This window comes from Microcaecilia unicolor, chromosome 1 (genome assembly GCF_901765095.1).
Source record: "Microcaecilia unicolor chromosome 1, aMicUni1.1, whole genome shotgun sequence".
NCBI classification, from domain to species: Eukaryota; Metazoa; Chordata; class Amphibia; order Gymnophiona; family Siphonopidae; genus Microcaecilia; species Microcaecilia unicolor.
In genome coordinates, this window is record NC_044031.1 from 42,639,854 (window position 1) to 42,662,228 (window position 22,375).

General features: G+C 50.6%; 1 protein-coding gene across 1 annotated transcript in view; it reads left to right on the forward strand.

Moving 5' to 3' along the window:
• Positions 1 to 22,375, forward strand: part of LOC115465784 (zinc finger protein 2 homolog) — a 144,736-nt gene that overhangs the window by 36,065 nt on the left and 86,296 nt on the right. The window contains exon 2 of the mRNA XM_030196516.1: positions 13,389 to 13,509. Coding sequence (XP_030052376.1) covers positions 13,389 to 13,509 — 121 coding nt within the window. The remainder of the gene's footprint in view (positions 1 to 13,388; positions 13,510 to 22,375) is intronic.

A 22,375-nucleotide genomic window follows, 5' to 3' on the forward strand; every position in this document is an offset into this window, starting at 1 on the left:
TACCTCCTGGCTCCTGAGTGTCTGTTGCTAGGCTTACTTTGATGCCTACAGTTCACTAAGAGGTCAAACTGTAGCAAGGGTGAAGAAACACCAGCAACAGACACTCAGACGCCTTGCAACAGGGTCCACCAATCATAATTGGCCAAGTGGGTCATCCTAACTGACTGCAGTTTTCTTTAAACCTGTCATGAAACCTGGCCTCATCCTTCCACATCCTAAAAAACATTCCTGTTTTTTAGTTTTCTTGAATACAGTTTTATAACATAATGTGTTCTTTATTTTAAAAAATTGGTGCTTTTTGAAAGAAGAATCACTTTTACTACACTTGTATCAAGGGTGTAGTGAAGAAATCACAGGCTGCTGCCCGCAAACATTTGAGGGCATTTTTGCAATCCTTATATGATGAGACTCCAAAATGAAAACTACATATTCTGATAGAAGGAAATCTGCTCTTTCTAATGGTGCTAAAAGAAAGAATATTGAAGCTGTCCCACTGGAGATCAAGGGCATCAAAGATAGCCCAAAATGGGCAAAAATGCTTTTTATACCAACTTTGAACGCTTATAATTTTTCAACCACTTGAAGGAAAGTGCTGCAAATTGGAATGCCTCATTACAGCCGTGCATTTAGTACACCTACCAAAAATCAACCTGAAAGGCCAACTAGTTTAGAAACTACAGCAGCCTCAACATCGCTGTAAATTGATTTTTGCCGTTTTTATGGCAACGTTTGAGCCTAAACCATTCAAAAAGTAAGAGGACTAGGAACATGGGGTTTTGCCAGTTCATTAAGCCCTAAAAGTAGTGCAGGTTCTCCAAATATCCCCCTTGTACTACTAAAACTTCCAGTTTTACAGCTTCTGGAAGTTGGCCCAAAATGTCATTTTTGCTCAGGCGACATTTTGCAACCCTTTACTTGAGGTCCCCTAGAACCTCCAATTTTTAGTCTTTTGAACTAAAGTTTTGCACAGCTTAGTTTTTTATCATAAAGAAACTATGTACCAAATTTCATCAAAATCTGAGATGGTGAGCTGGGGACCCCTGGTCCACTTGACACGGAATGACTCTATTACATCTTTAAGAGGTCCCACCAGGACCTCTCTGAACTCCTTCAGTATCCTGGGATGTATCCCATCCGGCCCCTTAGCTTTGTCCACCTTCAGATTATCCAACTGTTTATAAACACTTCCGTAAACAGCGCAGTATCCACTCCATTCCCAGACGTTCCCTCGGCAGCCAAGCGCGGTCCTTCAGGATTTTTCTCCGTGAACACCAAAGAGAAATAATTGGCCCGAGCCCTGACCTCTGGTAACCTCTTGCCCTTAGACGTGCCGAGATCGGTCACAATTTTGTCCAGCTCGACCCCAAAGAGCAGCTTGCCTTTAAAAGGCAACGTAGCCAGGCGAGACTTAGAGGCGTGGTCAGCAGACCAATGCTTCATCCAGAGCCAACGCCGTGCAGAGACTGTCTGAGCCATACCTTTAGCCGAGGCTCTCAAGACATCATACAGCAAGTCTGCCAAATAAGCCAAGCCCGATTCCAGGGCCGGCCAATCAGTCCTCAAGGAAGGATCCGAGGGGGAAGCCCGCTGCACAATCGTCAGGCACGCCGTGGCCACATAGGAGCCGCAAACTGAGGCCTGCAAACTTAAAGCAGCCGCCTTGGACGACCTTAAGGCCGCCTCCAATCTTCTGTCTTGGGCGTCCTTTAGGGCCGTGCCACCTTCCACCGGCAACGCCGTTTTCTTAGTCACCGCAGTGATTAAAGAATCCACGGTAGGCCAAAGAAAGGCCTCCCGTTCACCTTCAGGCAGAGGATAGAGGCGGGACATAGCCCTAGCCACTTTGAGGCTCGCTTCCGGGACATCCCATTGAGCCAAAATCAAGGTGCGCATGGCCTCATGCACGTGGAAGGTTCCAGGCGGGTGCTTCGTCCCCCGCATAATGGCGGAGCCAACAGAGGCTGAGGGAGAGACGTCCTCTGGAGAGGAAATCTTCAAAATACTCATGGCCTGCACTAACAGGTTGGGCAAATCCTCTGAGCGAAAGATCCGCGCTGCAGAGGGGTCATCCGCTCCATCCGAGCGGGAATCCGTCTCCTCCAAGGAATCCCCAAAGGACCGTTGGGAGAACTCAGATACACTGCCCTCATCTACATCAGAGGAGACAGAGTCCTCTAGGGTCTGGAAATCCACCCGAGGGCGTTTGCTTCCGGAGGCCTCAACCCCTTTATCGGACAAGGGAGCAGGGGCAGCGTTTTACATAAGGAAAGCCTGATGCAGCAGCAAAATGAACTCGGGGGAGAAACATGCTGCGCATCCAAAATGGCGTCCGGCGTGAAACTCCGAGAAGGAGCCGCGCGGGAAGAACGGCACTTAAACTTTGGCCGCTTTTTTGCCGTCGCCCGAATCAAGGGCGACAATAGCATTAACATCTTCCACCTCGAGGGCGGCCCAAGAAGAAGCCGTCCGAGCAGAGTGGCCGGCCAAAATGGGGGGGGGGGGGGTGCGAGCAGCGGGGTATGGGCGTTTATGGCGGGAAAAACCGCCGCACCGGAGGAAGAACCAGGACACTGACTGGCCTCCCAACTGACGCCCAAAAAAGGCGATTCAGGTTTTGAAACCCCTGCATCCCCGCTAGATGCGCACATGCGGTCCGGGGAGCGATTCTTCACGCCCTCGCCCTCCGACGCCATAGGCCACGTGGAGACCAATCGGGGAACCCCCTGCCCTCTACAAAAGGTAAAAATTACCTGCTTCTCGCTCCGACCCTTAAGAGACGGGTTTGTGCACTCTCCCTGCAAGTCTCCGGTCAAAGCTATGGCAGTGCAGCAGACTTTGGACAATCTGATCCACCTGGGTGCGGTCGTTCCGGTGCCAGAAGATCAGCTTGGTAAGGGACGTTACTCCATTTACTTTGTGGTACCAAAGAAAGGAGGTTCTGTACGGCCTATCCTCGACCTCAAAGGGGTCAATCGGGCTTTGAAAGTTCAGCACTTCTGAATGGAGACTCTCTGCTCTGTTATAGCGGCAGTGAAGGCAGGGGAGTTCCTGGCATCCTTGGACATCAAGGAAGCTTACTTGCATATTCCCATCTGGCCTCCTCATCAACGCTTTCTGCGTTTTGCAGTCCTGGACGGACACTTCCAGTTCAGAGCCCTCCCATTCGGGTTGGCTACTGCTCCGCGGACCTTCTCCAGAGTAATGGTGGTCATCGCGGCCTTCCTTCTCTTCATCACTTTTGTAGGGAGGACTACCCAGAGGAGTACTCTGCTCTCAAATATCTAGATGTGAGACGAGTCATCATCAAATACTTGGAAGTGACCAATGATTTCCAGAAGTCGGATCATCTGTTTGTGCTGTTCGCAGGTCCTCGTAAGGGTCTGCAGGCTGCCAAGCCTACAGTAGCACGATGAGTCAAGGAAACCATTGCAGCGGCTTATGTGGCCGCGGGGAAGATGCCGCCTATCCAGCTGAAGGCTCACTCCACTAGAGCGCAGGTGGCCTCGATGACAGAGGCCGGGTCCGTCTCCTTGGAAGAGATTTGCAAGGCGGCAACTTGGGCATCGGCTCATATCTTCTCCAGGCATTACCGCTTGACTGTGGCTGCTCGGGCGGAGGCCTGGTTTGGAGCTTCAGTGTTGCGGTCCGGGATTTCTATGTCCCGCCCTGGATGAGTACTGCTTCGGTACATCCCACCAGTCTATGGATTGATCAGCATGATGATATGGAAGGTAAAATTATGTATCATACCTGATAATTTTCTTTCCATTAATCATAGCTGATCAATCCATAGCCCCTCCCAGATATCTGTAATGTTTATATTCTGGTTGCATTTCAGGTTCAAGTTTAGTCTTCAGTTCCTGTTCAGGAAGACTTCGTGTTTAAGTTTTTTCAATTGGATTCTTCAGGAGTTGAGACGATTTTGTGTTACAGTGAGCTGCTGCATTCCTCTCCCCTCCGTTTTACGGGGCTGGATTGAGACCTAAATTCTGCCGGCGCACCCTCCCACTTCGTGCGGCTGTAGGGCAGCTTTGTACCCCTCCCGCTTCGGCGGTGTTAGGGTCAGTCAGCTCCACCCGCGGTTGCGGTTGCAGGATAAGCCAGATTCCCCAGCATTGGCGGGTGTGGTGTCCCTCCCCCGCTCCGCGGGGATGAGCTGGACGGATTCCCCTCCCCGACTTGTGTGGGGATGAGCTGGGTTAATTCCCCTCCCCCGTTTCGGCGGTGGTGAGCTGGGCAGAGTGTCCCTTTGTGGGTGTAATTCTCTAAGTGCTGAGTCCTGCGGATGGAGCTTTGATATCGACGTACTGAGGAGTTCCGGCAGCACATGACCACATATAGGGAGGCAAAAGGATTGCTCTCTATCTCCACCTGCTGGTAGATAGACACAACCCACCAGTCTATGGATTGATCAGCTATGATTAATGGAAAGAAAATTATCAGGTATGATACATAATTTTACCTTACCAATCAAACCAAGTCTGAAAATGCCTAGCGTAGCTCACAAGGTAAACTTAGGTTCTACCAAACAGCTCTAAACAAAATTGCCCCTCCTCCAGAGCTATGAGTCACCAGATGCTATGTAACCAAATTGATTGAATTAAGTCTCTGGCACTGTAGATTCAACACCCAATTCTAATGAAAACAGACACCAGATTGACTGGATTACGTCACAGGTTTAAAGCACTTGGCACAGGTGAATACTGAATATTCCAGGCTGCACGATACCCTTAAGTGGCGGTTTACTTGGAACTATTTTGTCTGTCTCCTTCCGCTGGTAGATGGACACAACCCATTAGTCTGGACTGGTCTGGTATGATTAAAGGAAAGAAAATTATCAGATAAGAACATAATTTTTCCATAGACTTCATTCTTAAGGGAGCAGGAATCACAAGCATTCACAAATCTAGGAGTCAGGAAACAATGCTCGGCTCCTATTACTACGCAGTTACATATATACTGAATTTTTGTTTCCGCATACGTGCATCCTGTACACTATCTCCTCTGAACCTGTTCTAGCCAGTTCTGTTTCAGTGCCTTGTACACTACATAAGTACATAAGTAGTGCCATACTGGGAAAGACCAAAGGTCCATCTAGCCCAGCATCCTGTCACCGACAGTGGCCAATCCAGGTCAAGGGCACCTGGCACGCTCCCCAAACGTAAAAACATTCCAGACAAGTTATACCTAAAAATGAGGAATTTTTCCAGTCCATTTAATAGCGGTCTATGGACTTGTCCTTTAGGAATCTATCTAACCCCTTTTTAAACTCCGTCAAGCTAACCGCCCGTACCACGTTCTCCGGCAATGAATTCCAGAGTCTAATTACACGTTGGGTGAAGAAAAATTTTCTCCGATTCGTTTTAAATTTACCACACTGTAGCTTCAACTCATGCCCTCTAGTCCTAGTATTTTTGGATAGCGTGAACAGTCGCTTCACATCCACCCGATCCATTCCACTCATTATTTTATACACTTCTATCATATCTCCCCTCAGCCGTCTCTTCTCCAAGCTGAAAAGCCCTAGCCTTCTCAGCCTCTCTTCATAGGAAAGTCGTCCCATCCCCACTATCATTTTCGTCGCCCTTCGCTGTACCTTTTCCAATTCTACTATATCTTTTTTGAGATACGGAGACCAGTACTGAACACAATACTCCAGGTGCGGTCGCACCATGGAGCGATACAACGGCATTATAACATCCGCACACCTGGACTCCATACCCTTCTTAATAACACCCAACATTCTATTCGCTTTCCTAGCCGCAGCAGCACACTGAGCAGAAGGTTTCAGCGTATCATCGACGACGACACCCAGATCCCTTTCTTGATCCGTAACTCCTAACGCGGAACCTTGCAAGACGTAGCTATAATTCGGGTTCCTCTTACCCACATGCATCACTTTGCACTTGTCAACATTGAACTTCATCTGCCACTTGCACGCCCATTCTCCCAGTCTCGCAAGGTCCTCCTGTAATCGTTCACATTCCTCCTGCGACTTGACGACCCTGAATAATTTTGTGTCATCGGCGAATTTAATTACCTCACTAGTTATTCCCATCTCTAGGTCATTTATAAATACATTAAAAAGCAACGGACCCAGCACAGACCCCTGCGGGACCCCACTAACTACCCTCCTCCACTGAGAATACTGGCCACGCAATCCTACTCTCTGCTTCCTATCTTTCAACCAGTTCTTAATCCATAATAATACCCTACCTCCGATTCCATGACTCTGCAATTTCTTCAGGAGTCTTTCGTGCGGCACTTTGTCAAACGCCTTCTGAAAATCCAGATATACAATATCAACCGGCTCCCCATTGTCCACATGTTTGCTTACCCCCTCAAAAAAATGCATTAGATTGGTGAGGCAAGACTTCCCTTCACTAAATCCGTGCTGACTTTGTCTCATCAGTCCATGTTTTTGTATATGCTCTGCAATTTTATTCTTAATAATAGCCTCCACCATCTTGCCCGGCACCGACGTCAGACTCACCGGTCTATAATTTCCCGGATCTCCTCTGGAACCTTTCTTAAAAATCGGAGTAACATTGGCTACCCTCCAGTCTTCCGGTATTACACTCGATTTTAGGGACAGATTGCATATTTCTAACAGTAGCTCCGCAAGTTCATTTTTTAGTTCTATTAATACTCTGGGATGAATACCATCAGGTCCCACTACTTTGTTCTGAGCTCAAAACTTGTGATCTGTTGCAGAAACGACTGGTAGTGCTATAGAAATGATTTGTAGTAGTAGTAGGAAACACTAAACCACAGAGCTAGCCCTGTCGTTAGCCTCTGTGTCTCTTGCCCTTTTTCTTAAGCATCTCTCAACGGAGCTTTCTACTGAGTGCCAGCAAGTTTTACCGGTGATATCACTAGAAAAACTCAGTTTCTCTACCTCCATCTGCTGGCTGTAAGGAATAACACTCACTTAAGTTGGTAAAGCCCAACTAAAAGGAAATTTACAGGCATGACTGAATGTCACCATTCTGCACAAAAACTTGATTTTAAAGTATGTACAATGGTGGGAGGTTTGTGTGATGGAGAGGGTCTCTGTTTCGAGGGGAGATGTCTGATGGGAGGTGTTGCAAAAACTATTGACTTGAATGGGTGCTGCATGTGTAGGTGTGCAAAATGTATCCTGCTGTTTATGGAGAACTTCTTCTGCAGGTAAGTAACTTTGCTTTATTTCAAAAGAATAGAGTCATTAGACTAAATAGCTGTTCTCCTTTAACTCTAACAAAGCTGTTAAATTCAATAAAACGGAATCACCTTTATTTTTTGGGTGTTAGTTGCAATCAGGTGAAATAACCTGACAACCCAACTGCATTTAGGTGTTTACAAAGTAAAATGAAGAAAGAACTGAGATGAAGTTTAGAGAGGGAGAACCCTGAAAACAATTATTTCCTTGTCATCAAGCAGATGAAGCCATTACGTATGGGTTATGTCCATCAACCAGCAGGGGAGATAGAGAGCACTCAAACTTTCACAGTGCCCTCTTGGCCAGCTAGCTCCACTGCCTCTTCAGTATTCTCTATCTCCCTTAGCAGGGTGGCTGCAGCTTGTTCGAGCTCCAGAAAAATCTGCCGGGAGGTGGTTCCTGGCTTGCCAGTTGTTAACCGGGGTGTTGGAGGCTATAGCAGCTTCACTTTAAAGGCACATAGGTTAGCCCTTTCCCTGCCTTACCCATACCTCTGTGGATGTGGACATATTGCCTTGCTTTCCCTGTCCTTACCCACCAACAGTGGATGCAGGCATATAGGTTCGCCCTTTCCCTGCCTTTCCCACTCATCTGAGCCTCTGGAGTCTTCAATACCTCTGCTTTCCTCACAGCTTAAAAAAAAAAAAAAAAAAGTCGCGTCGCGTTTTTAAACACAGAGACGCTGGAACAGAGGTTTTTGACCTGATTTTCAGCAGGATCGTAGTTGTGCACTAGATCCTTTGAGGTAAGAGTGTTTTCCAACTCCTCCGGGGTGGGCCCGCGATCGGGGCGATTTTGGCGCAAAACCGCCATTTTGGATTTTACCGCCGTTTTTCGGCGATGGCTGCGGACAATGTAAAGCACTGTTCCACATGTGGCAAGCGCAAATCAGCAGCAGGGCTCTGTAAATCGTGCTGTATTGGCGTAGGAGCTGGCCCGAGCATGGCGAGTGATGTTCCTTCCCGCTCTGAGCTGGCAGCGGGCGCCATTTTGCATACACCGCATGGCGCGGCCTCCGTGGACACGGAGAGACCTGAGCCGGGTGGGGCACCTCGAGATGAGGTTATTTCAGGAGTGGCTAGCACCAGACAGGATTTGGGTGCCCAGGGTGAGATTTTCTCCCCGGATTTTGTGCTTTTGCTACATAAAGCATACATGATGAAAAGAGCCCTTCCTCAAGGGTCGCCTGAGGCTCCTCTGATTGCCCCCCCGATGGATTCTGGCCTGGGACTGCCCAGTGAGGCTTTTTTCCCCGGATGCTTGGCCTAAAGATAAGCGCAGAAGGGTTAATTCCCCTTCAGATTGTGGTGCACCTTCCCCCCCCCCTCCCCCCCCGTGGTCGGGGTGTGAGGATTCGGAGAACTCTGACAGACGTTCTTGGTCTGAGGAACCAGAGTCAGGTGCGGATTTACCACAGGATCTGGATGATCCCTCCGCGGTGAGGATTTTCCACCGTGATGAGCTGCCAGCGCTTATTTCAGATCCCCTGCAGGCCCTCTCGATTGAAGATCCTGACAGTGGCATGGCCTCCTCGGGTAATCCCAGGATGGCTAGTACCAAGAAAGCTGCTCGGGCCTTCCCTTTGCATGACTCCATCCTAGAGCTTGTTTCGGCTCAGTGAGCTGACCTCGAGGGACCTTTGAGAGCTTCCAGGGCTATGGGGCAGTTATACCCTCTGCGTGAGGGACATATGGCTCGTTTTCAAATGCCTACCGTGGATGCCCTAGTCACTGCGGTGACAAAGAGAACTACCCTCCCTGTTTAAGGAGGTGTTGCCCTGAAGGATGTTCAAGACCGTAGGCTGGAAACAGCGTTGAAACGGTCCTTTGAAATTGCAGGTCTCACTGTTCGGGCATCTGCATGCAGCTGTTATGCTGTGAGAGCCTGCCTAGCTTGGCTGCAACAGGCAGTGGCTCAGCCCGGAGATGGAGCGGAGCCCTTCTTGGATGGGGCTCCGCGGATGGAGGTGGCCTTGTCCTTTCTGGCTGATGCCCTTTATGACCTTGTCAGAGCTTCGGCTAAACAAATGGCAGTAGCAGTGGCGGCTTGCCGTCGTCTGTGGCTACGACACTGGGCAGCGGACATGGCCTCTAAGCAAAGGTTGGTGAAGTTGCCTTTTCAAGGACTTCTCATATTTGGTGAGGAGTTAGAGAAAATTGTGAAAGGCCTGGGTGATCCAAAACCCCAGCGCTTGCCCGAAGATAGGCAGAGGCCTTCCTCTAAGGGCCAGGCGGTCCACTCCTCGTACAGACCTAGCTTCCGTGAAGCTAGAAGGTACCGCCCGGGGCGTTCTGGGTTCACTTCACGTGCCCGTGGTCAGCAGAGGAACTCCTTTCGCTCGGACAAGCGTTCCGCAGCCGGTGGCTCAAGACCAGGAGTTCAGGGGCGACCCTCTCAATGATGGTGCGCCGGCCCTCTCCTCGATGCCTGTCATCAGAGGACGGCTTTCCCTCTTTGTCGAGGAGTGGGCCAAGATTTCCTCAGATCAGTGGGTTCTGGACCTGATCAGAGATGGATACAGAATAGAATTCAACGCCCCAGTAAGAGACGTGTTTGTGGAGTCCCGATGCGGTTCTGCCGTCAAACGGGCGGCGGTGGAGGAGACTTTACAAGGTCTGATTCAGTTAGGGGCAGTGACCCTGGTGCCTCCCGCCGAGCAAGGCTGCGGCCGATATTCCATCTACTTTGTGGTGCCACGAAAAGGTGGGTCCTTTCGCCCTATTCTGGACTTAAAAGAAGTGAACAAGTCCCTGAGAGTGCGGCATTTCCACATGGAATCCCTGCGCTCCGTCATTGCGGCGGTTCAGCCAGGAGAGTTTCTCACGTCTCTAGACCTGAAAGAAGCTTACTTGCACATACCGATTTGGCCCCCGCACCAGAAGTTTCTGAGGTTTGCGGTGTTGGGAAAACATTTCCAGTTCAGGGCCTTGCTTCACCACAACTCCCCGAACCTTTTCGAAGGTAATGGTGGTAGTAGCTGCTTTTCTCAGGCGAGAAGGTATCAGGGTTCACCCGTACCTAGACGACTGGCTCATCAGAGCAGACTCTGCAACAGAGAGCTTACAAGCTACAGCCAGAGTGGTCTCAGTACTGCAATCTCTAGTCTGGGTCGTCAATATGGCCAAAAGTCACCTGTCCCCTTCACAATCTCTAGAGTTTTTGGGGGCCAGGTTCGACACAGTCTCGGGCTATGTGTTCCTACCCGAGCTAAGGCGGTGCAAGCTTCAGAATCAGGTCCGTCTGCTCCTGAGGATGCCCCGCCCGCGAGCTTGGGACATTGTCCAGCTGCTGGGATCGATGACAGCCACGATGGAAGTGGTACCCTGGGCGAGAGCGCACCTGAGACCTCTACAGTATTCCCTACTCCGGAGACGGTCTCCTATTTCTCAGGATTACCAATGCAGACTTACTTGGCTCCTTGCGGCCCGTCTCAGCATGGAGTGGTGGCTCTCGGACAGCATGCTGCGGCGAGGAATGCCGCTGACGCTCCCCGTTTGGTGCCTAGTGGTAACAGATGCCAGCCTGAAGGGCTGGGGCGCACACTGCAAGGGGAAGCATGCCCAGGGTCTATGGACACCCGAGGAGTCGGAGTGGTCCATCAACCGCCTAGAGTTGAAAGCGGTGTTTCAGGCGCTTCTGGCCTTTCAAGTGACCCTGGAAGGATTGGCTGTCAGAGTGATGTCTGACAACACGACAACGGTGGCCTATATAAATCGACAAGGCGGAACAAGGTGCAGAGCACTAGCCGCGCAGGCCGAACTGATTTGCCACTGGGCCGAGCTGCATCTTCAGTGTCTGTCGGCAGCTCATATTGCAGGTCAGAGCAGGCATCAGATCGATTATCTGAGTAGGCATCAGATCGATCCAGCAGAGTGGAATCTGGCAGCCGAAGTATTCCTGCAGATCTGTGCCAAATGGGGCAAGCCCGTGATGGATCTAATGGCGACAAGTGCCAATACCAAAGTCCCGTGCTTCTTCAGCAGACGGAGAGATCCTCCGTCTACTTTGTGTTTCCCCCATGGCCCTTGATAGGGCGCCTGCTCTTGCGGATTCGGCTGCACCCAGGAGAAGTGGTCCTCATCGCCCCGGATTGGCCAAGGAGACCTTGGTATGCAGACCTCCGACAGATGCTCCTGGAGGCTCCTCTGCCGTTACCTCTGGTACCGAACCTGTTGACTCAGGGACCGGTAGCCATGGAGGACGCCGGCCGCTTTGGTCTTACGGCATGGCTATTGAGAGGGCGCAATTGAGGGATAAAGGTTATTCCAATAAAGTTATTTCCACTCTCCTGCAAGCCCGCAAGCGGTCCACTTCCGTGGCTTATGCCAGGATTTGGTGCCTGTTTGAGTCTTGGTGTGCTTCCAGAGCCATTGTTGCAATGCGGGCTCCTGTCTCGCCGATTCTGGACTTTTTGCAGGAAGGTGTACAAAAAGGCTTGGCCTATAATTCCCTGCGGGTGCAGGTGGCAGCGTTGGCCTCCCTTCGTGGTAAGGTGGAAGGCGTGTCTTTGGCTGCTCACCCAGATGTGGCACGGTTTCTTAGAGGGATGCTTCGGCTCCGACCTCCAGTGCGAGCACCCTGTCCAGCTTGGAACCTGGGGCTAGTTTTGAAAACCCTGCAGGCATCTCCTTTTGAGCCGCTTCGGCGAGCATCGGAGAAAGACTTGACCATGAAGGCCGTTTTTCTGGTGGCCATTACCTCGGCGAGACGGGTGTCGGAGCTCCAGGCGCTGTCCTGTAGAGACCCATTTCTGCAATTTTCAGAGTCCGGAGACATGGTTCGGACCGTGCCTTACTTTATGCCTAAGGTGGTTTCAGCATTTCACTTAAACCAGCCTATTTTCTTGCCCTCTTTTTCAGAGGAAGAGTTTCCAGAATCTTTTGGGCAGCTGCACCTTTTGGATGTGCGCAGGACTCTGCTGCAGTATCTGTGAGTTACTAACTCTTTCAGGACTTCTGATCATCTGTTTGTTTTGCTATCCGGTTCTCGCAGAGGGTCTCCAGCGTCTAAAGCCACTATTGCCCGCTGGCTCAAAGAAACTATCTTTTCAGCTTATCTGCTGGCCGGCAGGGTTCCGCCTGTAGCCTTTAAGGCACATTCTACTAGAGCGATTTCTTCCTCTTGGGCTGAAACTGGAGCACTCTCTCTTCAAGAGATATGCAGTGCAGCAACATGGGCTTCTAAGCTCTCCTTTGCCCGACATTACAGGCTGGATGTGGCTGCCAGGAGGGATGCGCGTTTTGGTGCACAAGTGCTAGCGCGTGGTGTGGCTTGTTCCCACCCTATCTAGGGATTGCTTTGTTACATCCCATACGTAATGGCTTCATCTGCTTGATGACAAGGAAGGGAAAATTAGGTTCTTACCTTGGTAATTTTCTTTCCTTTAGTCATAGCAGATGAAGCCATGAGCCCTCCCTGTATGATTCTGTATGCTGTGAATCTGTTTTTCAGGTTCTGTTCTAATTTCCTGAAGTTCCTTCCTTGGGAGAAAGTTGGAAAACAATCTTCAGGATTCATGTTCAGTTTAAATTTAGGAGGATGTGTTCATTCCCTCCAGCATGTTTTTTTTTGGAGAATGTGTTGATTCTCTCCAGGAGGCGCGTGTGTTCCCCTCCAGTTCTATAACTAGGAGGATGAGTTCATTCTCTCCAGTGTGTTGGGAGGATGTGTGTTCCCCTCCACTTATACAATAATGAGGATGTGCATTCCCTCCTTTATGAGTTCATGCCCTTGTGATGGGCCATCGTTCGCTGTGAGGAAAGCTCTTGTGATTCCCATTGCGGTTTGCCATACTGCTTTGGAAGCTTCAAATACTGAAGAGAGGCAATGGAGCAAGCTGGCCAAGAGGGCACTGTGAAAGTTTGAGTGCTCTCTATCTCCCCTGCTGGTTGATGGACATAACCCATACGTAATGGCTTCATCTGCTATGACTAAAGGAAAGAAAATTACCAAGGTAAGAACCTAATTTTCCCATGTGCATTTAAAATATTTTTTTTAAAGAATATTTTTGCATATTAAATTGTTTGAACTGTATGTGAGTGCATAAATCTGCCTCTGAATTCCTGCAGAATTTTGTAACGTTTTGCTGCTGTGGGTACAACCTTGATTTTGGTATTGATGTTTTAATAGCAGCATGGCTTGCAGACTGAATCTAAAGCTAGTAAGGATGTGATACTTCTCGTTTTAGGCAACATTTGATGATGTGGCGATTTATTTTTCTTCGGAGGAGTGGAGCCAATTAGATGAAGATCAGAAGACAATTTACAGACATGTGATGGAAGACAATTACCAAATTATGATTTCATTAGGTATGAATTACTTACAAATTACTGGGACCAGAGACAATTAGCGTTCATTGTCTTCTTGACCTTAAATAACACACTGAGCTCTGATGGGATTTTCTCCTAGGGCAAACAGGATATCAAGTAGATGGCATCATACCACAGAAGCCTACACATGAAAGTTTTCTCTAGCTTTACATTGTTAAAGGGAAGGGATTTTGAGCTTGTGCCTTTTCAGTAGTAGCTTAAAGTGCTTTACACTCAAGAAAAGTTTGATGGTAGACAGTTTCTTTCTGTTTAAGAAGATCACGCATCTACATCTTGTAATATAAATTTGCTTGTTAGTTGGAAATGTGTGCTTATTTACTATCAATAAAAAACGTTGGAACATAAAAAAAAGTGCTTTACACTCGTGTACAGTAGTATTTTCCTGTTTTCAGAAGTCTTACAACCTGAGGCAATGGAAGACTGTGACCTGCCCAAGATCACAATTCCTTACCATCCAAAGCAGACCAGTCTAGAATCAATGGATTATACCCATCGGCCAGCAGATGGAGACAAAGATCAGTGAGCTATGCACTGTGCAGCCACAGCTCATTCCATAGCATCCCACAGATCAATTCATTGACTGGTGGGTTATGTCCCTCTGCCAGCAGGTGGAGATAGATCTTCTGAGGTTCACTATATGTGGTCATATGCAGCCACCCAAACCTCAGTATTCTCTCTATCTGGCAGGTGGAGGGTCATAACTCTGCAGCTCTGGTTTCTGGGGTCCTCACCCGTTCCCTCGAGCCGAGTTGAGCTTCCCTTAGAGGGTTGAGAGCTCCCATTTCTGGTGAGCAGGGTACACCTGGTGGGGCCAGGTTCCCCCCCCCCCCCCCCCCCCGACCCCTTCTTCGAGATCCACATGAGTCAGTGCCTTTATTCTGTCGAAAACAAAAACAACCGGCACTTCCTTAGCCTCCCTCCGGACCAGCCCAGAATGTGACTGATGGGTTGTGCACGCCTTCCAGCAGGTGGAGACTGAGAAAAAAGTGTGACTCCAGAGAGCCAATAAGAGCCCTTGCCATACAGGGAAAGACCCAGTAATCTCAGTCTCCAGCAGGTGGAAGGTGGTGAGTCCTTCAGTCTCATTCTTTTTTCTGGTCTATTTATTCTTAGTGAGTCTTAGTATTTTCTAGTTTCTGCTGAAAGGTTCAGATTATTACTGTGCATTTGAATTACAAAAAAAAAAAAAAAACCTGCTTGTTAGGGGCTGAGGTCCGTGGGGGCCTCTGCTTTCCCTGGGGGTGTCACACTCGAGTATCTGAGTCCCTCCCCCCCTAATCCTCCCTTGATGCCTATTTCTGCTGTTGTTATATAGCAGACTGTTGACAGGAGCAGTCTGACTGAAGTGAATTCCCTCCAGCTCTTAATGTTAAGAACTGTGGAGGCAGGGAGAGGCAGCCGCTTGTAAAAGAGCAATAAAAAAAAAAAAAAACGGAGCTTCAGCAACCCAGGCTTTGATCCTGTGATTTCTGACAGCCTGCTGTTTTTCTCCTTGAGCTTCGGCAAGCAGAGCAGCTCCGGTGTTTGTTTTAGCGAAGTAGCGGTTTTTACTTTCGTTTTCACGCCGGAGTTTTGTTTACCTGATCAGCTGTTCGCGATGTCGGAAAAGTTGCGGCGGTGTTCAGTTTGTCAGTGCCGGGGCCTCGCATCCAGTGGTGTCTGTAAATTTTGCACGGCGGTAGACATTTTGCAGGATCAGGGTGCAGGACCGTCTGTTTCGTCGGCGCCAGTAGTTCCGCCGTCGGGGGGGGGGGGGGGGTCCCGATTCGAGTAGCGGTAAGGCAGTTGCGTCTCCCGCTCCCTCGTTGCCGGTTTTGGCAGGAACGCCCGCCATTTTGGATGTAGCCCGCTCTGATCTGTCTCGGGATCCCCTGGTCTCGCTGCCAGCTGGTCCAGCTACAGTACCGTCTCAGGGGACAGCTGGTTTCCCTCCTGCCTTTGTTGTTCAAATGTATCAGGCTTTTTTACTGCAGCAGTCTGCTCCTGCTGCACCTACAGTAAGGAGTTCTGTGGAGGCTCCTTCTGTACCTGTAAAACGCTTCAAGCCTTCTGGGCAGGCAGAGCAGGATGATTTCTTTGAGCCTGAGCAGGAGTTCCCTGCCATGGCAGAGGATTCTTGGTTGCCTGAGGAGGATTGGTCTGAAGAGTTTTCTAATACAGGTGATACGGAGGAATCCCTTCCTGTGGGGGAGGATCCCTCGGTGGTTAGAATCTTCCATAGGGATGACCTTCAGGAGCTTATTTCCCAGGTTTCTTCTACTCTCCGTTTTGAGGATGATGGTGCGGTGGCTGAGCCTAGGAAGGTGGACTTGTTGATCAAAGGAGTCTGCAGGTCTGGTAGATCGTTTCCCATGCATCAAGACATTAGGGATGTTGTCCAGGCTCAGTGGGAGCGTCCGGACTCTGGTTTTCGGCTTGCAAGGGCCATGAGCAGGCTTTACCCGGTTCCGGATTCCGATAAAGAGCTTTTGAGTTCCCCTGTAGTGGATGCAGTTGTCTCCGCGGTGACTAAGCGGAACACGGTGCCAGTAGATGGTGGCACAGCTCTGCGGGACCCTCAGGAGCGCCGGATTGAGACCCTCCTGAAGAATGCTTTTGATGTTTCAGCTCTAGCGGTTCAGGCCGCTATTTGTGGTTCTCTGGTCGCAAGGGCGAGTTTTCGGTGGTCCGAGAGGATTTTAGACCATTCTTTGCGGCACTCTCAATAAGCAGGGTTTAATTCCTGGTGGTGGTGATTGTGTGTGGGAGGCTGAGTGGGGGAGCAGTTCTGCTGATCCGATGGCAGCTCCCTCTGAAACGGTGATTTGCTGCTTCTGGTGTGGGAGCCAGAGAGCAGCATCAGGAATTTGTTTATCTTGCCCTCGCGGTTCTCTTAATGGGGAATGTTCGGGCGACGTACAGGGCCATTCAGAGCATGTAGAGGTCAGAGTTGGCGGACTCCTCCAGCCGTGCTGTTTCAATCACGGAGGGGGATGATTTTGGCGCCATTTCTTCCCGGGCGGCTTTGGGCTCGGCAGTGGAGGCCGCCTTCTCTCTCAGCTCTTCGTGTGCATTGCCTGACACTGTTTTGTGGCTGTGCAGGGGAGCGCCGGCTTGCCTTGTTTTTCAAGCTGTTCCTCCTGGGCTGGTCTCTCCCGGTGCCATTTTGTGTCCCTCTTCTCGTGGGGAAGCTCAGACTGCAGCCATGGCTGCAGGTCATCCTGTGGATTCAGCGCCTGGATCCTCTATTCTGGAGACAGAGACACTGCAGATGGGAGGAAGGAGTTTTGGGGCTGCTGAAGTTCCTTTTTCCCCTGAATTTCTGCTTTTGATGCACAAAGCCTTCCTCCTCAAGTTCTCCGGATGGCCCGCTAAGGCAGCTCCCGTGGCCCCCTTGGATGAGTTGGCCACATCCCCCCCCCCCCCCCCCCCCCTCCCTTTTGCTGGCTAAGCGATCATGTTGATGATGGCCAGTTGTCCTGTGTTTCACAGCTGGCTAAATCAGATTTGTTAGAAGATGGCGAGCTACGACTGATGGGGGGATGATCCTACGGCAGTGTGGCTTTTTCGCCAGTAGGAGCTCCCAGCCCTTATTGTTCAGGCTCTGGAGGTTTTGAACATCTCTCCTCTTGATGGCGGTCCCTCGGCCACAATGATCCATGAGGCAATGAGGATGCTTATCGCAGCACAATGGGACACGCCTGAGGCAGGTTTGCAGGTGGGAGCCATGGTGCGCCCGTATCCGCTCCCGGAGGGGGATGTGGAGGCCTTGCGTCTCCCCACAGTGGATTCCTTGATCATGGCCGTCACTAAGAAGACCACTTTGCCCATGGTGGGCGGCATGGCCCTCAAGGATCCTCGGGACAGGAAGTTGGAATCCTTCCTGAAGATGTCATTTGAAGTAGCCAATTTGTTTCTCCAGGCGTCGGTTTGCGGTTCGTATGCAGCCAGGGTATGCCTTTTTTGTGGAGAGAAGTTGGACAAGATTGTCATGGACCTGGGAGACTCCAAGGGTCTTTTTCCTGAAGATAAGCCGAAGGCCAGCCCTCAAGTGGGAACTTCACGTTCCCATATTAGGGAGGCCTGCCATTATCAGCTGAGCAGGTTCGGTTCCTGTGGGAAAATGCATTTTTCCAAGAAACATCAGCCATTTCGTGGGGATCTCCACTCAGGCGGTGCTTCCTCGAGAGCAGCTACTGGGGCTCATGCCCAATGATGGGGCCCTGATCCATCTCCCATCAATGATAGGGGGGGCGGCTGTCCCTTTTTCTGGGAGAATGGACCAGGGTGACTTCAAATTAGTGGGTCCTGGAAGTGATCTGAGACTGGTACAAGTTTGGAAGTTTTTCGACTGCTGGCAGGATTTTTCGTGGAGTCTCTTTGCAAAGCACCGCACAAAGTGGCAGTGGTCAGAGAGACTCTCAAGGTGTTGGTCAGTCTCGGGGCAGTTGCTCCCATGCCAGTGGAGGAACAGTTTTTAGGCCATTACTCCATCTACTTTGTGGTGCCCTAAAAAGTTGGATCCTATCGTCCTGTACTCAACTTCAAGGGCGTAAACCGGACTCTGCAATTGCATCACTTTCGCAGAGAAACTCTCCGGTTATGGCCGCGGTTCAGCCCAGTGAGTTCTTGACCTCCCTCGATCTCAAGGAGGCTTACTTACACATTCCCATTTGGCCCCCTCATCACCGGTTTCTGTGTTTTTTGGTCTTGGGCCACCACTTTCAGTTTCGTGCCTTGCCTTTTGTTCTGGCGTCGGTGCCAAGGACCTTCTCCAAGGTCATGGTACTAGTTGTGTCTTTTCTGCGGAAAGAAGGGGGTGCAGGTGCACCCTTACTTGGATGATTGGCTGATTCGGGCCCCTTCGTACCAGGAGAGAGTACAGGCAACAGAGAGGGTTATGTGTCTCCTGCGTTCGTTGGGTTGGATTGTCAACTTGGACAAGAGCCACCTGGTCCCAACCCGATCTCTGGAATATCTGGGTGTGCTGTTCGATACCCTGATGGGCTGTTGAAAGTGGCCAGGGCTATGGGTCAGCTTTTACTCTCTGCTTGAGGAGCACTTGGCCCCCTTGGGGATGCCTAAAGTGGATGCATTGGTCACTGCGGTGACAAAAAAGACCACTCTCCCAGTAGAGGGAGGGGTGGCTTTGAAAGACATGCAGGACCGGTGGCTGGAGTCTGCGCTAAAGCGGTCCTTTGAAATTGTGGGCCTGGTTTCAAGGGCATCTATTTGCAGTTCCTATGCAGCCCGGGCATGTCGTTCCTGGCTACAGCAGGCGGTGGAACAGCCCGCCGATGGTGCGGGTCCCCTTTCTGAGGTTGGCCCGTGGATGGAGTTGGCCTTTCATTTTTGGCTGACGCCCTTTATGATCTGGTCAGAGCTTCGGCTAAACAGATGTCTGTGGCAGTGTCATTGGGCGGCTGACATGGCTTCTAAGCAAAGACTGGTGAGGCTACCCTTTCGGGGCCTCCTGTTATTTGGAGAGGAATTGGAGAAGATTATGAAAGACCTGGGGGTCTCTAAACCCCGGCGGTTACCTGAGGATAGGCCGAGGCCTTCTTCCAAAGGTTCAGTGTTTCCCTCCTCTTCCAGACCTCGCTTCCGTGAAGCTCGCAGGTATCGCCCGGGGATCTCTGCTGGGTTTTTTCAACATACCCATTTTCAGCAGAGGAACTCCTTTCGCTCGGAGAAACGTTCCGCAGGGACCGATTCAAGGCCAGGAGTTCAGGGGCGTCCACAATGATGGGACGCCAGTCCACTCTTCCATGCCTGCAATAGGAGGACGCCTTTCCCTCTTTCTAGAGGAGTGGACCAAGATTACCTCGGATCAGTGGGTCCTGGACCTGATCAGAGAAGGTTACCGACTGGAATTTGGTGGCCTGGTAAGAGACGTGTTTGTGGAGTCCTGATGCGGAACTGGTAGAGGAGACCTTACAAGTCTTGCTGCACCTCGGAGCAGTGGTCCCGGTGCCTCCCGCTGAACGTGGCTGCGGCCACTATTCCGTTAATTTTGTCGTGCCTCGAAAAGGCGGGTCCTATCTGGCCTCCACACCAGCGGTTCCTCCGCTTTTCGGTGTTGGGAAAACATTTCCAGTTTTGGGCCTTGCCTTTCGGCCTAGCCACAGCTCCCCGTACCTTTTCCAAAGTAATGGTGGTCGTAGCTGCGTGCCTCAGGCAAGAGGGTATCAGAGTTCATTCACCCTTACCTCGACGACTGGCTCATCAGAGCGGATTCGGCAACCGAGAGTCGTCTTGCCGGAGTGGTGGCAGTCCTGCAGGCTTTAGGCTGGATGGTCAATATACCCAAACGTCGCCTGACCCCCTCTCAGTCTCTCGAGTATTTGGGGGTCCGTTTTGACACTGCCTCGGGGTTTGTCTTTCTCCCCGATCAAAGGCGGTGCAAGCATCAGAATCAAGTCCGTCTGCTCCTGTGGATGCCTCGCCCGCGAGCTTGGGACTTTGTCCAGCTGCTGGGGTCGATGACAGCCGCCTTGGAGGTGTGGTGCCTTGGGTGAGAGCGCATATGAGGCCTCTGCAGATTGCCCTGCTTCAACAATGGTCTCCGATGTCCCAGGAATATCAACGCAGACTAACGTTGCTCCCTGCGGCTCAGTATGGAGTGGTGGCTCTCCGACAGGATGCTGCGCCAAGGAATGCCTCTTGCGCTTCCTTCTTGGTGCCTGGTGATAACAGATGCCAGCCTTATGGGCTGGGGAGCGCATTGAGGAGGAGTGGCCTAGTGGTTAGGTTGGTGGACTCTGGTCCTGGGGAACTGAGTTCGATTCCTACTTCAGGCACGGGCAGCTCCTTGTGACTCTGGGCAAGTCACTTAACCCTCCATTGCCCCAGGTACAAATAAGTACCTGTATATGTAAGCCGCATTGAGCCTGCCATGAGTGGGAAAGCGTGGGGTACAAATGTAACAACAAAAAAAAAAGCTATGCCCAGGGTCTGACACCCGTGGAAGAGGGGTGGTCCATCAATCACTTGGAACTGAGAGCGATATTCTAGGCTCTTATGGCCTTTCAAAAGACTCTGAAGGGGCTCGCTGTCCAGGATCTGTCAGACAACACAACAGCTGTGGCATACATAAATCGTCAGGGAGGCACTCAGTGTAGGGCCCTGGGCGCAGAGGCCGCTCAGATTTGCCACTGGGCCGAGCGACACCTGCATCTTCTGTCAGCAGCTCACATAGCCAGTCAGAGCAAAGTGCAAGCTGATTTTCTCAGCAGGCATCAAATCAACCCGGCGGAATGGGAACTGGCAGAAGAAGTTTTTCTTCAGATTTGTGCCAAATGGGGGTCTCCCGGAATGGATCTAATGGCGTCAAGTGCAAACGCCAAAGTACCTTTCTTTTTCAGCAGAAGGAGAAATCCTCACTCGGCGGGGTTGGATGCTCTGGCTCAACCCTGGCCCTCGGGACTCCTTTATGTGTTCCCTCCTTGGCCCTTGATAGGGCAAGTCCTACTGAGGATTCGACAGCACCGAGGTCTGGTGATTCTCATCGCTCCAGATTGGCCAAGGCGTCCGTGGTATGCAGATCTCCGCCGCATGTTGGTGGACGCTCCGGTTTATTTGCCCCTGGTGCCGAACCTGTTGGTTCAGGGTCCGGTGTCTATGGAGGATCCCTGCTGATTTGGTCTTACGGCCTGGCTATTGAGAGACAAGGGTTACTCTAACAAGGTCATCTCCACTCTCTTGCAGGCCCGCAAGCAGTCCATCTCTGCAGCTTATGCTCGGATCTGGCGCAAATTTTAGGCATGGGGTGTTTGAAAGGCGATCACTCCCACGCAGGCTACAGTCTCGATAGTGCTGGACTTTTTTTGCAGGAGGGCTTACAAAAAGGCCTGGCTTACAATTCCCTGCGGGTTCAAGTGGCAGCATTATCATGCTATCGAGGGAAAGTTGCTGGCTTGTCCGTTGCTGCTCATCCGGACATTGCCCAGTTTCTCATAGGGGTGTTTAGGCTCCGTCCCCCCATCTGGTTGCCCTGTCCGGCCTGGAACCTGGGGCTGGTGTTGAAGGTTCTTCAGTGTTCGCCCTTCGAGCCGCTTAAGCGAGCTTCAGAAAAGGATGTGACTCTTAAGACAGTCTTTTTGGTGGCCGTGACATTGGCTACAATTCTCAGAGTCCGGAGTAAAGATATGTACGGTGCCTTCCTTCCTGCCTAAAGTGGTTTCAGCGTTTCACCTGAACCAGCCCATTATTCTTCCTTCCTTTTCCTAGGGAAGAGTTCCCGGACTCCTTTGGGTAGTTACATCTTCTGGGCGCTGGTGCAGTATTTACAGATGTCAAATGACTTCAGGACTTCTGATCACCTTTTTGTCTTGTTGTCAGGTCCTCGATGTGGATGCCTGGCATCTAAGGCCAATATAGCCCGTTGGCTCAAGGAAGTCATTTTTTCTGCGTATTTGCTTTTAGGTCGGTCTCCACCTGAAGCGTTTAAGGTGCATTCCACAAGAGCAATTTCCTCCTCGTGGGCTGAAACGGGCGCACTCTCTCTTCAAGAGATCTGTAGTGGGGTACTTGGGCTTCTCAGCTCTCATTTGTCCGGCATTACAGGCTGGATGTTGCAGCAAAGCAGGACGCGATTTTTGGAGCACAAGTGCTTGCTCGCGGTGTGGCCTGCTCCCACCCTATTTAGGGAGTGCTTTTGTACATCCCATCAGTTAATTGATTCATCTGCTGCTGATGACAAGGAAGAGAAAATTAGGTTCTTACCTTGGTAATTTTCTTTCCTTTAGTCACAGCAGATGAATCCATGATCCCTCCCTGTCTTGTTTTTTGTTCAGATACTTCATGCAGATACATATTTCATTGGGAGAAGTTGGATACCAGTTCTCAAAATTTCTACATGATGTTC